At 48.1% G+C, this 17,768-nt stretch overlaps 1 protein-coding gene across 1 annotated transcript in view; it reads right to left on the reverse strand.

The window, feature by feature from the left end:
• Positions 1-2,284: 2,284 nt before the first annotated feature.
• Positions 2,285-17,768, reverse strand: part of suclg2 (succinate-CoA ligase GDP-forming subunit beta) — a 60,581-nt gene continuing 45,097 nt past the window's right edge. Inside the window, exons 10-11 of the mRNA XM_047025236.1 lie at positions 7,557-7,677; positions 2,285-3,315 (exon numbers count right to left, since the gene is read on the reverse strand). Of these exons, the coding sequence (XP_046881192.1) occupies positions 3,203-3,315; positions 7,557-7,677 (234 nt within the window). The 3' untranslated portion in view covers positions 2,285-3,202. The remainder of the gene's footprint in view (positions 3,316-7,556; positions 7,678-17,768) is intronic.

The following is a 17,768-nucleotide window of genomic DNA, read 5'->3' on the forward strand; positions in this document are numbered from 1 at the left end:
GGAAAAAAGCAATAATCAGGGAAAAAAAGATTCAAGCAGACAGTCTCATCACAACTTTTAAATCTGCCTCCTCTCAACTCAGTTTTTTGTTAAAAAGGCAGAGCAGGTAATTTAGATTGATTTTTAAGACCTTCAATTGCAGAAACACTTCTAGGAGAGGGAAATTGATTTTTCTGCCCATCTGTGATCCAAGGCCAGCGTTTAGACTTGAGCACCAGGCGGTGAGACAAACACACAATCACCAGTCTCAGAACTCCCTCTCTCCCCTGGTGTTAGAACTCAGTCTTAAACCGCCTATTGTTTTCTGACCATGAAAACTGTCAAAGCCGATTCTATATGGTTTGATTTAGAAGAAAGACAATTGTGTGCAGAAGTGAAAGGGACTGTTTATGGAGTGTTTTGGGGCTATACAGTAGGTGCACTCTAAAGTGTTTGGCCTGTAATGGGACAATGGTCTAGGAAGTGAAGGACAGGACACAGCCATGAGGAATGTTTGCAGGGACTCACAACATCCAACAGACACACAATAAAGGCAAACACGACATCAACAAAAATAAATAAATAGGACACATACACCAGTCGACATCTTTGCCTTCTTGCAAGTCCATCCATCTTGTCAGTAGGCAAGACAACAGAAAATTGTAAATACTGAACAGGTCTTATCCCCGACAGAAATGGTACAATAGCTGTAGGCAATCTAAAATGTTATTGCTTTTTTATGAACTAATATATTAGTAGTTGTTTCCACCAAATTACTCAATAAATAACCAATGGTTCCTGAGAGGCCAGCTTGACCCTACTGTCTAAAGAATGGTTTTCACAAACGCTGGGCCTCAGCTCCATGTTAAACACAAAAGGCAGCTTCATAAAGTGGCAATTACCGCTTTGACATCAATTCTGAGGGATATGAAAAAAAAAAAAAAAAACCTGCAAAGCTTTTAGAAACTGAAATGGGACAATTACAGAGACAAATAAAGCGAGTCAAAGAGAGGAATGCACTCCTGGCATAATAATTCAGCTTAATTAAAGAGAGAAACTATGGTAATATCCTCTCTAACAGCTTAGCTGCTTATCTAGTGCAGGGTCTCCAGGAGAGGTGCTCACCAAGTTAAAAGCAGAGGGTAAATGATGGAAGCCAGTGGGTGACCTCCACTGCTTTTCTCCTCATCTATATTTATATGACAGAGCGCCACTAATTTTGGCGAGTAAATCAGCGCACAACATTCCCACTGACCTCCAGCTCGGTTCTGAATTAAACAATGTCAACGCCAAAGAAGGCCACTTTAACAACCTTAAATTCCACCGTCCAATCCATCAGTGAGGGTATTTCTGACACACCGGAGGAAGAGCATGAAATAAGGCAATTATTGAACCATCCAGCCCATTTGCACGGCTTGGGCTGTCGGCTGGGCGTGGGAGAACTTCCACCGTTTGTTGCCAGATGACCTAGCTGTAAGGAGGCAGAGCTTCCTCTGCCAGGTGGAGGTCAATTACTGCCTGTGACGACCAAAACACACCAGATATTCCTATATCTAAAGCCTGAGGTTGGGCCTTACTGATTGGTCTGAAAAATGACAAGAAATGAATCACACCTAGCATATATTCACAATCACAGGGTTGTTAACAGGTGTATTTTAGCTCCAGGGCAGTTGATCCATAATATATGCCGTGTCTCAGTGTATCTGCAGAGTAAGTAGTAAATCAGCTTGGGCAGTGCAAGTGTGACTGTACATGTGTGTGTGTGTGTTTTGCAAAAGTGGCAGTTGATCCAATGGGTCTAGGTGTCCTGTCAGATCCCCTGACAGATAATCTATCAGAGTCAGCCAGTCTGACAGGGATATATTTCACTGAGATCTCCCTCTCTGACACACAGGCCGACTGGCTCCATGAAGGACAGTCCCACCGCTGACCATCTCTCTTGTGACCACACTCCAGGGCTTTATTAGAGGAGTACAGACCTTAACTAAGGCTAGGGGAGGTGTTCACTCATGACGTCGTACATGATGAGGTTTGCTGCTGTATAAACAGGATTACCTCTGGCCTGGCTAACAGCCTTTCTTACTTCTAACTTCTGAAAACTCCACTTTAAGGCCAGAGCTGTGACAGACAGATAAGTGCAGAGTGCTTGCTTTCCCCCTCTCACATTATTTATTTTGCAAATGAACTCAACCTCAAAGGAACTGATAGCCTGATTCCTTGTTTCTTTCCTTCGTCCTTTACTGATATGCTAGGCACATAAAACAGGGGAAGCTGCAAATAAACAAAAGATCAATCAAAGTCAAGATTCCTGAAAGTCATTTATTTCTCTCTCAAATTATAAACACACAAAGTTAACCAGCAACATCTCAACTGGCAATATACAATCATGATTATAAAAATTGTAATTACAATGACATTTGATAAATGCATGAAGTGTTGGCTAGTTCACCTGTCAACCATTTTTCCTTCATGGAGTAGGCACAGTGTTTATCAAAGTTCCTGCTAAATCAACTTTCACTGCAGCACAATCAAATATGGAATTACAAAATAAGAGTGCAATACTGTAAGATTGCCCACTTCATACACCTGGTTTCAAATATAATAATGATAGACATTGGGTGAATAAGATCATTTCAACTGCCTTACAAACAACATGCAATTAAGGCATTGGCTTTAAGGCAAACCCAGGAAGTTTCTCCTAAAGCACCAATAACCTATTGACACTGATGATAAACAAAATAGAAAACCAGAAGAGATAAGCAAGGCCTTCTGCTCTTTGAGAGTTCTTCCAGGTTGGCTGTCAGAAGACATATTTGACAAACCGTCCTTTACAGAAATCACAGTGATGGCACACAAAAGGCATCTGCAACATGTGAATAGGATATCTCTTCCTATTTAAGTCTGATTGATATATAGTGAGTATATATTTTGTACTTAAATTCCTTGCCTTGTGAAAATGGAATGTACAATTCAAGTCTGTTGACTTGATTTCCAAAGCTGAGGCCAACACTAAAACAACACTGAAACACAAAGACCTGACAAGGACGAGGAGGAAGCACCGGGAAGATATTGCTGAATCTTCAGAGGTTGATATCAGGGCTAGGGGGCCTTGGGGAGGGGGCTAAGCCAGGAGAGGAGAGGAGGGCTGGGTGGGTCTGGGTGATGCTGGGGTGGGGGAGTGGGGCTGGACTGAACGTAGAAGCTTTGGTCTTGAGGTGATCCTCTACTTCCTGATGCTGGCCACAGCTTTCTTGGCCGCGTCATCCAGGTCACTGGCCGACGTGATAGGCAGTCCACTCTCTGACAAGATCCTTTTGGCCTCCTGTACATTGGTCCCTGGTTCACACACACACAAACATCAAACGTGAGCAACAAAGACCATCAATGACAGTGAATCCTATATGGCTTCAACTTCCTGTGTTCTGCGTAAAACAAGCGCTGACTATGGCCAACTTGGCACGACATGGCCATGCCACTGCTGCTATTCTAGTGAGAGCTTTGAGAGCTGCAGGTGTGGAAAATGGGCAGAGGTGGAGCAGGTTGGAAGGATAAGGCTCCCCTGGTGCAGCAGGCTCACAGGAAGGCATCTGTTAGGGGGATGACAGCCCTCTACAGCTGTAACCAAGCAGACACTCAGGACCCAAAGGTTCTAGTCAGCCATAAAAGGTGATGTACATCAAGCAAACTCGTATCACTGATATTAAAGTTTGTGAGGTGAAGTAGAGTGAAAAACAAAGAGGCGAGAGAGAGAGAAAGAGAGGAGCACTCGTAAATAAGGGAAACAAACAAAAAACATTGCTTAAACATAACAGAGCACAGCTGTCTGAGTGGTGTTCACTGATACAGGGATATTACAGGTGAGGAAATGACTGCAGGGACGAGGCAATTTACATAACGCAGGTGTCCCCGAATGATTCATATCTACAGAGAGTGTGCGTTGTGTGATGAGTTGAATCCCAGTGTTGTGTGTAGCATCCATGTGCTGCAACCCTATCACTCCTTTACCAAAGGTGTCAGTGGGGTGTGTGCATGTGTGTGTGTGTGTGTGTGTGTGTGAGCGTGTGTGTGGGCTCAGGTCTCCTGCCTGGCGAGTAATTAAGACAAGATATGTGAAATCTCAGGAGTCCTGAATGTTCTAATCAATAGTAGCTTCACGAGGCATTCTATTACTGCTGCCACTTAGCTCCTAATATTTCATCGCTTCTGTCCAGTGAGACAATAAGTCATTCTAAACACATTGCTGGGGCTGCTGCACCAAACAATCAATTGCATAATCTAATCAGAGTAAAAGAAGCCGATGGGTTAGGTGCACGTGTGGCAGCCAGGTGTCGGGAGTCACTTCCTAATCAAGCAGCACAGCTGTCCTCATCCCGATCTATAATCTCAAAGGGCATCTTTTCCACTCGGACAAAAGAGGAGAACTCTATGCTCGATACACTGACCTATCAATCTGATCTGGATCGACACATCCCAGATCTCCTGCTCCTAGGCAGTGGCCGGCTTTGTCCGCAGGAATGAACAACTCCCTCTCCAGTGTGCTCTGTAGCCATCTCACTGTGGAGGTAACAGCGCTCTTACCGAGGCTGGCTGGGAAAAACATAGAAAGCTACAAGGCAAAAACCCAAGATCAATAATCCATACAGCACCGCAGGACAAATGACCGGCGTAAACACTTTCTAAAAAAAACCCCCCCTCCTCATGAATATTAATGGCAGAGGAGTGTGTATGCGTGTTTGGTGGAACAGGGTGTTTCTGTTGACGGCGTTCCCCGGTGAGGTGAGCGCTGGACTGGTGCGAGGAGCAGGTACCAGAGGCTGCTAGTCCACCTGCAGCCACTAGGTGCTGCCAGAGACCTACTCTCATCCCCGACGACAGAAAACAAGGCCCCAAAGAACGGTGTCTTCATGGCCACACGACACTCACAACGAGAACACATCCTCCCCATGTTTTTACTGGGATGGACTCCTCCGTCCTGGTTCTGATGGTCATTACTGGCTGGGGGCCACATCCTCTAACCTCAGTGTCTGGACGGGGGGCCACATCCTCAAACCTCAGTGTCTGGACGGGGGGTCACATCCTCTAACCTTAGTGTCTGGACGGGGGGCCACATCCTCAAACCTCAGTGTCTGGACGGGGGGCCACATCCTCAAACCTCAGTGTCTGGACGGGGGGCCACATCCTCAAACCTCAGTGTCTGGACGGGGGGCCACATCCTCTAACCTTAGTGTCTGGACGGGGGGCCACATCCTCAAACCTCAGTGTCTGGACGGGGGGTCACATCCTCTAACCTTAGTGTCTGGATGGGGGGCCACATCCTCAAACCTCAGTGTCTGGATGGGGGGCCACATCCTCTAACCTTAGTGTCTGGACGGGGGGCCACATCCTCTAACCTTAGTGTCTGGATGGGGGGCCACATCCTCTAACCTTAGTGTCTGGATGGGGGGCCACACCCTCAAACCTCAGTGTCTGGACGGGGGGCCACACCCTCTAACCGTGTGGACAGGGGCTCCAGAGTCCAGCAGGGGAAGTGCCCAGCAGGGGGAGCCGAGCGAGACCCTGGAGGGGAGGAGCTGCTGTGGAAGCCAGAGACCCAAGCCCTCCCTGAGCCTCCATTTGCTTATGATAATGTCTCTAAATCAGGCTGGGCCCTGGGGGCCCCTGGATGATAGGGGTGGGGGCGGGGCTACTGCACCCTGGTACGGGACCTCCTGGAGGAGGGACCTGCCATCAGACACTCTCCACATCTACAATTCTAATGACTTCATTCGTGTGCATGTTTAAGCTGTATGAAAATGTTTGTGACGGGAGAGAAAGAGAGGCAAAGATAGGTTTTTGAGCACAAACATGGTAGTACTATGTTTTGTGTATGTGTGGTGTACGTTGTGTGTGTATGTTGTGTGTGTATATGTGTACATTGTGTGTGTGTGTGGATGTGTGGTGTACGTTGTGTGTGTATGTTGTGTGTGTATATGTGTACATTGTGTGTGTGTGGATGTGTGGTGTACGTTGTGTGTGTGGTGTATGGTGTGTGGCTGGAGAGTGAAGGCCTACTGAAGCAGCATTTTGCTCTATTAGGGTTGTACTGACTCTGTCAATGCCATGTGCTTGCTAGTGTGTGCGATATGTCCCTGTGCATCCAGCACGTGTGTGTGGGCAGGTGTGTGTAGTGTGCGAGTGGTCCACTGCTTGGCAGTTAGAGATGGCTTTATTTAAGCTGTAATGATTCTGTCAGGACTGAGGGAACCCTCTCTACCTCTCTCTCAAGGACTCAGCGTCCTCTTTTAATTACATTGGAAAAGCAACTACACCCCCCCAAGCCCTCACACCTGCCTGGGAGGAGGCAGCAAACAGACTGGCTTCTGAGACAGACAGTGGTGGAATGACTGTAAATCAATATGAATGGCTTTAGGGGAATATAATCACCTTATCACTGTACCCTGCAGGGTGTTTAAAGACACTCAGCACACACACACACACACACACACTCTTTCTCCAAGTGGCCAAGAGGGGCAGCAGTTTCTCAGTCATCTGCAGTTTCCTGCAAAACACATTCTAGTAACAACTGCGTGTGACTGGAAGAGTGACTGTTTGAGTGGCAACACTTACTGTACTTCAACATCTACTGTGCGTCATTTAAGGTGGTCCAGTTTCCCTATATTTACGGTGCCATCGTCCCTCAGCCACAAACCTGAGGGTCCTGCAGGGTGGAGCATTCCCTGAGCAGTCCCCCAGCCCCCTGAGTATGGACAAGCAAGCCCAAAGAATTCACAAAAAGGAGCTGCCAATTAAAAGTGTCAGGGCTAATCCCGGCCGAACCTGTGGAAGAGTGTTTGGCCATTCTGGAGGCCCGTGGTCAGGCTGGCTGCAGCCGCTGATTGATCCAGACTAATCCCTCAGAGGGCGGCCCCAGAGGTAATGACCACAGCTAAAGCGTGGCTAAGACCCGACCAGGACACACAGCCACAGCCAGCCCCATGGCTGCTCTGTCCTTCTGGGCACTGCCTACAGGACATGGAAGCAGGAAACTGTCTGATGTTCTTACGTACCAAAAAAAAAGGATGTTCCATTCCGGATTCCAGGTGTTTCGGAGCGTTCTGGCCCCCTGCTGGGGAGGTTATTTTTGAGAGCCGATACATTCACCTGTCCGTACTGCATCTGTGACCTTGATAACGTCACCCGTGGCTGAATGCACATTTTCTCATCCTGCACCGTGTCCTAGAATCGGGGCGGCTACCTGACCTAAAAAAGCGTGGGGGTGCGTGGGGACGGAGGAAGGGGCTGAGGGCTAATGGAGAGAGTCTCTCCTGCTTCCTCAGGACACGCCACTCAGCTGTTTCCTGCCAATGATCCTAATGACCAGCTGGCCCCCGCCGCGCCCAGGAGTCACCCTGCCGCCCGGCCCCGCAGCGCCTCATTAGCATACACAGGTGAGAGGGGACGCAATCGGCCAGGAGCCCGTCTGAACACCTGCACTAACAAACTCTCCCAGCAGAACGTGACGAGGAATGCCCTAGCTTTCTCACGCTACCAGGGGGAGAGACTTGGAGTGGCTCACAGGGTCAGCGTGCCATACCCACCTTCCAGCCTGACCACAAGCGGGACCTTGAGCTCCAGCTCTCGGCAGGCCTTGGTGATGCCGTTGGCGATGATGGCACAGTTGACGATGCCTCCGAAGATGTTCACCAGGACGGCCTCCACCTGGCGGGGGTGAGAGAGGACAGGAGAGGTCAGGACAGGAGGGGACAGGACAGGTCAGGAGGGGACAGGACAGGTAAGGACAGGAGGGGACAGGACAGGTCAGGACAGGAGGGGACAGGACAGGACAGGTCAGGAGGGGACAGGACCGGTCAGGAGGGGACAGGACAGGTCAGGACAGGAGGGGACAGGACAGGTCAGAACAGGAGGGGACAGGACAGGACAGGTCAGGAGGGGACAGGACAGGTCAGGAGGGGACAGGACAGGAGAGGTCAGGAGGGGACAGGACAGGTCAGGACAGGAGGGGACAGGACAGGAGAGATCAGGAGGGGACAGGACAGGTCAGGAGAGGTCAGGAGGGGACAGGACAGGTCAGGACAGGAGGGGACAGGACAGGACAGGAGAGGTCAGGAGGGGACAGGACAGGACAGGACAGGAGGGGACAGGACAGGTCAGGACAGGTCAGGAGGGGACAGGACAGGTCAGGAGGGGACAGGACAACAGGGGACAGGAAAGTGTCCACCTATGCAGTCAGAGAGCTAGATCCAGGATACTGTACAGTGGCTAATTCAGGTCTACAAGTTGCTTAAAAAAACAAAACAGGATAACTACATAGAGAAGGTTCTGGTGGCTTAGCCGCGAGCCAGTCAGTGTGTGATAGGGCCAGGGTGATTCGTCAAACACAGAGTAATTACCCTGGGCACTGCTGTGGAAAGTTGAGTGAGAGCAGACAGGATTAATCCTGCTTGTTTGTTTATAATCTCTGCTAATCTGCTGGCGCCACTGTGGATGAACTGTATGTGTGTGTGTGTGTGTGTACCAATAGAATGTGGTAATGATGTTTACACACTCAGAGGATGGGTTTAGAGAAACACTGCGTATCTCTGTCCATCTGATCTTGATCATCATGTTTCATTCAACCTAATGCAATAAATGTAACGCAGTTTAAATGTTCCAACGACAAGTCAGTTATAGAGTTCTCTCGAGAAGCCATTCATGTATGTGTCAATTTTGGCTTCAAATTGAACACCGTGTTGTTAATTTAAATTTGGTACCGCGTGTCCTTGTGATGGGACGATGTAATCGATAGGCTACATTCTGTGTGTGTGTGTGTCCCCGACTGTGACCGTCAGCCATATTAATGTGGAGCAGCTGTCAGTCTCAGAGGAGACACAGTGCTCAGGTGGCCGTGCACTTCATCACTGTCATGTGTGACTGATGCCACACAATTAGAGCTACCTGCAAACCCACGGCAGCCAGTACCTACACACACACACACACACACACACACACACACACACACACACACACACACACACACACACACACACACACACACACACACACACACACACACACACACACACACACACACACACACACACACACACACACACACACACACACACACACACACACACACACACACACACAGCTTCTCCCGCTCAGGCTGTGTGTTCCTGACAGCCTCACACACACACACTGTGGATGATGTACAGGCAGGATGGGTGGGGGGGGGGAGAGAAAGGACAGGCACCAGGTGAGATATCACCCAGTCTCGTAGTCCACACCTCCCGCTTTTGCATCGTATTGTTGGGAGAGAAGCCTGCGAGGTGTGATCTCCAGCAGGACCAGAGGAGGTCTTCCTAAAGGAGGGGGTGTGATACCCTGCTAGCACCCATTGCCTCCGGCAGACACATGGCCCTTCGCGACACAGACTCAGCCTCTAACTCCACCCAATGACGAGTGTGACAAACTGAGAAAATCCCAGGGACAGAGGAAGGCAAAGGAGATGAAGAAGAGAGGAGAGAAAAGGGCCGAGGAGAGATGAACGGAGACCAGAGGATAGAAGCGAGGGGTGAGAGAAGAGAGGATAGGAAAGACAGACATCTGTCAATCCTGTCAAGTACCTCTGAACACAGCCATGCCGCTGAGCTCTTAGGGTATTCCAAAGCACTAGTGTAGGTACGGTGACCTACCTGACAGCTTCACAAGACTGGATCAATGTTAACTACCAGCGCAGGAACCAGTACCATAGTGCGCTTTATGGACCAATTACAGCTGGAAGCTGAGAGCCCACCCAACACAAACATGAGACATTCAATTGGAGGAGAGTGTCAACATCTGCTCATGAACAGGATATACCGACAGGCAGACAGATTCAAAACAGCGTGAGTCTGCCCAGTGATTAGATCTAAGGAAAAGCAGTTGATGGACAGCCATGCTGGAGACCCTCCACTGGGGGGCAGTAGAGATTTAGAGGCTAGGTCCACAGCGGCGCACAAACGCCCTATTCTGCCCCTATCAGCAGGACATTTTTCAATCCTGTCTCTATTGAGAGCCCCAATATTTCTTCCATTCATGCGTCTCCTATTGACATCCATGTTTATTAATGATACATAAGTCATGATTTATGTATGCTTGCGCCCAAGTAAACGCAGTTTATAGAAATATGGATGAGCCAGAGCTGGTTTCACTTCAGTGGCGTTTTGTATTATTCTTAAGAGCTTTTAAGGTTTCAGGGGGTTGCACAAATGTTAGACGCATGCAGGCAAAGTTAGTTCAACTGCTACTTTTTCCCCACCAGTTGAAATTCAGAGCTCAGGTTACATTTACACTAGTACAAGGAAAAATGGTTACCAGTTGAAGCAATGTACTACGCTTATAAAAAATGTGACATTGAGTGAATAACAGTCATGCTACTAACCCAGGCCTGTGATTACATGTGAGGTGCTATAAACAAAACCACCAATAAGGAGGACACAGAGGTAGTACTTGGAAACCTTCCCCTCCTTCCAGTATGTCATGCTTTGTGTGTGTTTATCAAAGCTGGGCTCCACGTTGGTGGTGTAAATGGCTGAAAGGCTCTCCTGTATGTTCCTCACACGAGCCTCTCTTGCCCAGAGACTTTACGTGTGTCTTCTGAGAGCCAGGGCAAAACAGGAGGTAGAGTCAGGGTCAACCCTGGGCTCAATGTCTGCTCCAATGCATCCAGAGTCAAAGTTCAGCTCAATCGCAGTGCACAGTGAAATATGTTTCTCCTCAAAACGCTCAATGAGATGTGGTTCAAAATGTTGCCTGTTGTGAACTGAGTGCCTTTTTGAACACACATCTATTTTGAGGCAGGAAAAATGTTTGAAAGAGCTGTACCATCTATTGGAGCGGAACAGAAAGGCATAAAGTTTAATGTACTAAGGGCCTTTGAAAATCATTGTGTCTTTTGGCGTGTAAGGAATCGCAGAGTTATACCTGGCCCCTAGTGAATGATTCAAATTTCACATAATAGGATCATAGCAGTCATTGCTTCGAAACCCTGTCAAGCGTCTTTCCCGTCAAACTCAAAGAGGGCCTTCACTGAAGAAAGGCTTTTCTGCCTCCATTATCCACCCCACTAACTGCATTTAAGACACAATGAAATGTAGCCCAGACCATTCCCCCATGCAGACATTCACTGGCCTTATCCCCAAAGGATTTTTCCTGCATCTCATTCAACATGTTACCCTCGTGCTTTCCAGCAGTGAGGACACATTATTATTACTGTGTGAACACTGACGAGCAGGTCAGACGACAATAAATGAACAAGTTAAAGCTAAAACGGCCATCTATAAAACTGATCACCTGTATTAGGCTAGCTCAACGTACATGATTACGTTTAGAAACCCAACTGTTCCACAAGATTTGACCACCTTTAGAGGAAGTGACCTCAGTCCACACCATTATCAAAACCCAGGAGGAATCGCATTGTTTTTCCTCTCCATCCTGCCAGGCTCCCTGTGGCGCGTCCAAATTATCACCCGTACACACATTTAGCGTAGCGCTTCATGCTAGTAACGTACACGGTACCTCTGTTGACCAGTGCTTAATCTGTCTGTAGAAAGGCATCTCCTCCTTTGTTGGCGGCTAGCAGATTGTGTGGAAATGGGTGTCTCTCGGCGGCCTATTAGGGCCATTGTTGTGCTTTATCAGGAGGAGGCAGGCTGTCAGCGCCTGTCCTGGTTGGACTTGTTTATTCCTACCGGCCCCACAAGGCCCAGCTACCCAGTCCCCACAACCCTGCCCCAGGACCAAAGGTTAACACGCAGCATTTCCAAACCCAGACAGGTCTCTGGCACTAATCATCTATCTTAGATGAGCAGTTTGCTAAACAGAGGCTCCACTGACATCTCTGGTACCTGCCTTCACTTCTCGTCCCTTCATATGAATCGATGTGAACTCCTGACTGGAGATGGCAAAGAGATTAGCTGGAAGATTTAGCAAGATCCCTAAAGGCGATGAACTTCTCAACACTGCAGACTGCTTGCAGGGCTCGAAATTGGTCCCATATCATCCGGGAGAATTTTGTGCGAGTGCAAATCATCGCTATGTTGCGACCCGTTTCTTTACCAAACGCTCGCTAATTAGTCTACAGCACAGTGCCTGCTGTGAGCTGATAGTGTGACCAGTCCGCCCCCGTTCTGTACAACGGAACTTCATGTTCAGGTTCTAAACTTTAATGCAGATTTTAGATTGACGGCTAATATTACCCAATCAATCCTCGTCAATGCGCTCCATTATCAAGTGACAGGGAGCTAACTAGCGTGCAAAATCTGAAGAGCCGAAAAGACAACATGACATTTTCGGTGGGTGCTCCTACATTTTTGTTGGTGCTTCCAAGTAAAATTGGAAGTCAGATGGCTGAGCGGTGAGGGAGCCGGGCTAGTAATCAGAACTCAGTACTTCAATCAGTACTTGCCTCGGGGGGAATGTCCCTGTACTTACTGTAAGTCGCTCTGGATAAGAGCGTCTGCTAAATGACTAAATGTAAATGTAAAATGAGTTCATTTTGAGCCCTGCCTCCTCAAGAGCGAACGGAAAAGGAAAGGGCAGACAAGAAGCAAGTGAGCTGTGGCTAAGGCTCACTCGTTCTGAATACATGGAAAACCGCTTGAGATGTACGGTAATAACATCTCCAGTCACAAGTGTGTGCTCTGTGGAGAACACTCCAGGTCTGACTTCATGGAAAACCCTCAGAGCACCAACACAGTTTCACGTTTTCCAAGAACCTTTAGAAAGTTGTGAAACTTAAATTGTATAAGCTTAAAAGGTCAGGGTATGGATAATACGAGTATGGGTAGACATAGGCTACGTGAGAAACCAAGGGCGAGAGTCAGAAAGGCTTTGAGAGAGGAAAGGAGAGGACAGAGAGGGGTGGCGACACACTCCCTGACTGCTATTGAAGACTGGGATTGGGCCTGGTGTAGAGGGATAAGAGGGAAATAATTATCCAGCCTGTTGAAGCATGACAGCTCCTTCGCGGCCAAAGTAAAAGAGATGAAGCAGTGTGTCAAAGACGTCGAGTCACAAACACAGACCCATCTTGACACCGCCATCTGGAGTTTCACTTCATGTTAAGGAACCTTCCAGACCTGGCGGCTGTCTGTCAGCCTGATCGATGTGGCGGGGGTGGTTGGGAGACACAATCCAAAGAACGATAGTCTGATGGCTAACACTGTCCTTCAACGGCAGATGGCAATGGGGAAAAAAGTGGGACTGGTAGCTATTCTATAGTAGAAAACTAAAGTCTTGTGTTTGTCATCAGATGGAAAATATATCAAATTTCTATAATAGCTTAATGCTGTTCTACCAAGTAACATGACTCACCCATATCCTCAGAAGATAATTATAGCGAATCAATGCCAATTCGAAAACAACAAAGCTGTTGTTTTGTCCTGCTTCGAGTTTCCACAGTAACCTTCCACAGCCAATGTCCCTACGCCTACATGGACACCTTTGGCCTCCCAAGCTCTAACTAGGGTTCTCGCATCCCTAAAAGGACCTGACGATGTTACCGTGACGACTGTCTTGGCCCTGAGTTCTTCAGGTCTCCCGGCCACATAAATGGCCAGGAGGCTGGTCAGTGTGCAGCTAGAACATGCATGCCTCTCTCTCTCCCGGAAGAAGAATAGAAAACCAATCATGAAAAGAGATGGCTTTGCTGCCAGCCAGGAGAGGTGCAGGCGTCGAGGGAGGGAGGGGGGGGGGGGGTAGGGGGGGAGGACAATGTCCCTATGAATTGATACTGGAGAGGGTCGTTTGTGCCTCAAGGCCTGCCTCTCTTGTGAGCGAGTGACGGGGTCGTGCTCTGTGACAGCTGCCTGGCCATGTTCCTCCCAGTCCATCGCCGCCGTGTCCTTTCACTCGGAGACCGTCGCTCCATTTTCCCCCACATCACACCCTTATGTCGACAACACAAAAGCATGGCAGGAGATTGCATTTTCCAAGACCACCCACACAGACACACACCAAATTTCCAAAAATCCAAATTTCTCCAATTTGTTTGTCAGAACAAAATGGCACACGGCAATATCTGCATAAGCTGAAAGCACACAACAAATAATACCTGCACAACACAAAGGCCTCAGACATCAGAACCCAGCATGTGGGGGGGAATCTGAAACGTTTCAAAAAAAGAAATTGCTTCAGGAGAAACAAATTGGTTCACAGGTGAATGGTAGACTTGTATGGCCCCATCACACCCATCATGGTGAGACATCCACTCTTTCACACATACACATGAAATCACAACGCCCCCCAGGCCAAGTTGTTAACATTCTTACTACACCATGAGCCCCATCAGCAGTCAACAGCATGCACAACGTGTGTGTGTGTGTTTGTGAGTGTTTGAGTCACACAGTGTAGGTAACCAACAGAAGGCCCATAGGGGCCACTAGAGTTTCGAGACTTTGGAACAGGCTGTGTAGTGCACTTTGTAGCAGACTGTGAAGCACACTTCACCTCTCCCTTTGTCATGGAGATGGTGCTAGCACGGTGTGCTGGCTGGAGGCTTTGTTGTTTGGGTTTGAAGTGGCTATTAAAGCTCAGAGGCAGTGGAAGATACTGTATCTGATAGAACCTCCTGCCTGACTAGCATCGCCACGCTTTACATCCCAGGGCTGGGAATCAGACAGAAGTACAGTAGAATAACTAATCCTAAAGTCCAGTTCAGAATCACATCTGTGTTGACTCATTATGGGAACAGCACATTCATGCTAGAGGGCCTCAGTACAAAGGAAGAGATGACAGTTAGACAACTGTGTGAGTAAGAGACAAAGAGAAGAAGATAGAGACAGAAGAAGAGACAGAGAGAAGAAGAGAGAGACAGAGAGAAGAAGAGAGAGACAGAGAAGAAGAGAGAGACAGAGAAGAAGACAGATACAGAGAAGAAGAGAGAGAGAGAGAGAGAGAGAGAGAGAGAGAAAGAGAGAGAGAGAGAGAGAGAGAGAGAGAGAGAGAGAGAGAGAGAGAGAGAGAGAGAGAGAGAGAAGAAGAGTGTGTGTTCCTGTCACGGACGGAACCACTAGTGTAGCAATAAATGAAGGCCCCTAAAGAATGTAACATCTGTCCCATTTGATCTAAGCTTCGCCACGACGCATTTACTTCAGTCAGCTTTGTGTGGAGGACCTAGCGGAAGGTCGAACAGCAGCAACACCTCACTGACAAACAAACAGAGACCCACCAGGACCTGACAGGGGTCGTGTAAAACAGAGGGCTAGAACTAGGAGTGGGGAGTTGACTGCAGCTATCCAATGTGCCTCTCCAGATGCTATCAAGAGTGTGCCGTCAGGTGTCAGTCAGGGAGGTAGATCTCATCTCCTGCTGCTCTCCTCGGGATCTGGTGCATGCTCGCACGCACACACGCTGCCAGGATAACTGTACATTACAGTTGACAATGGCAGACCGTGTAGAGCTGAGATATTATTCATCCCAGGAAGGTTGCGCGTCACCCACTGACAGGCAGACATAAATATTCCTCAACCCCTTCACCAAGGGTTAATGGTTGTCCATCAGTGAGGGATGAGGCAGGACCAACAGAGACAGGCAGGGCCAGAAGAGCCCGCGGACGAGCACACCACTGCACTTCTCACAGGGATATGAGGGAGTGGAAGGATTGCTCACACACATGCGTGCACATGCACACACCTCGCTAGGAAGGAACAAAAAAGAACACGGGCTACTCAAAGAGGAAAAAAAAAAAAAGGAACATTTCTCCCCATAGCCAATTTCAGCCAGTAAACTCTTGTGGTGCTCTGCCTAGTTGTGCTCTGCTCCAAGCAATAATTTCTTTATTAAATTGAAGAAATGCATAATGGTAGGGAATGGCATACATAATCACCTCAGAGACATAACACAACAAACCGGCAGCTGAATATAAAAGACCCAACATTTCGACTTTGTTCATAATGCAACATGGCCAATCAACATTAATTTATTCTAATGTATTCACACAGAAGGTCAATTATCCAAATGATTCCAGTTCAGATTGCACCTGATCTTGGGAGCCAATGAGCCATCTAAAGGGCAGCTGGTTTTGCAAGGCAAATCATCCCCAACTTCTTTTGTCACCCCTGTTTGCATAAACGCACCCCTAGTCTTTAGTAAAGTGTATATTGCTAATGGCTGAGCAACTGGGTGTTTTAGCCTGCTTTGGCTCAGACTGGACCGACACAACAACAGGAACTTAAGAAAAATCATACGAGGCCAAATGAAGCACACAGAATCTGCAAGTAATATACACAAACAACTAAATATCAGCCTGTAATGTTCACCTCCCAAAAGACGATCTCACACAAACACGAAGTACAGACCTTTACTGCTCTCTGACTGCAGGCGTTCTAATCAGTGAACACAATTCTAAATATATAAATGCAAATTGTACGTGTTATGTACATTTATGTGTATATATATATATAGTGTGATATCACTTTGGATAAATACACAAGAACTTGACACTACACCACCATCATGGGAGACAGGCAGAGTGTGAAGCAATCTTACACAACGGCCTAGAATCCTGAAATAGTGTGAGACGCCTGAGAGACACCTCAGAGTCCCACTGGTCCCCCTCAGGCAGCACCAGAGCAGGAGCCCAGGACCTCAGCAGCAGTTTCCCTGGCTCTGTTTAGTGTCACGAGAGGTAATTTAGGCTGGGTGAAATAACCCCTGAAAGCTTTAATCTTGATAGATGGGGGGGGGGGGGGGGTATTTTGATATGGCATGTTCCCCCTTGCCACGCCCTGCTCTAAATATATAGGCCCTTTATATATGCCACTAATTTGTTATTTATCCTTGTGAATGACTGAATCGCAGCAGTTATTGAAAGGCGATGACTACTTCTATCCTCGACTCGGCTCTGGCTAAATGAGTAATTTAGAAATTGATAGAATAGACATATTGCACTCTCTCTCCCTCCCCTGCTCACCCGGTTCTGTGAGTCTGGGGAGCGGGCGTTAAATGGACAGAAACCAACAAACTAGGACAAAACAGATGGGCACAATCAGTGTCTAATTTCCAAAAAGCCAAGCACGGATACATACACTGATTGAATGTTTTAGACTGTCTTTTCTCCTCGCCCCCCCCCCCCCTCGTAGTATGTCATCTTCCCGTGTCGAGGGTGCATGTGTCATCACATGGAGACAAAAAAGGCAGAGTGGACCAGTACAGATGAGGCTGATCTTTATAAAGCCCCTGAGCTCTTTATTTCCAGGGAGGATGACCAATTGCTCGCAAGGCTGATATTTAGACCTCCCTGCTTTGATGCAGCTCTGGGGAACTGTGCAGCATATCAATCAGCCATTAAGGGTTTGCTCAGGTATTAGAAGGATCAGAGGAGCCAATAAAGCCCAGAGGGGAGAGCGGGAGGCAGGGAAGATCTGCCGTCCTCCAGGGTCTCAATTCCAGCCTGGTGGGGGCCTGGAGGGCTGCTGGGGGCCACATTAATGAACACCATATCCACCTCGACCAAAGACGGCTAACGTTTTCCCAGGCTTCATGCAACATCCTCTCTGCTCCTCTTTGGCTATGTTGCTCCCACAGCGTCAGCTGCAGCTGTGTAAGCACCCCCACTGACCCACCCACCTCAGAGACCAACCCCCAACGACCCCCTACAACCCCCACCCCCCCCCCCCCACCAACCCCAGTCCTTCAAACATGTCCTCTCAGTTTTGCTAGGCTAAACACATGGATCCCACTTCCATTATTCTAGAACTCACTCTCCTTTACAGCACTCCGTTGTGGACGGCTACGAATGAAGTGGGAAAGTGTGTGTTTATGTGTGT

Source organism: Hypomesus transpacificus, chromosome 9, assembly GCF_021917145.1.
Source record: "Hypomesus transpacificus isolate Combined female chromosome 9, fHypTra1, whole genome shotgun sequence".
In the NCBI taxonomy this organism is placed as follows: domain Eukaryota; kingdom Metazoa; phylum Chordata; class Actinopteri; order Osmeriformes; family Osmeridae; genus Hypomesus; species Hypomesus transpacificus.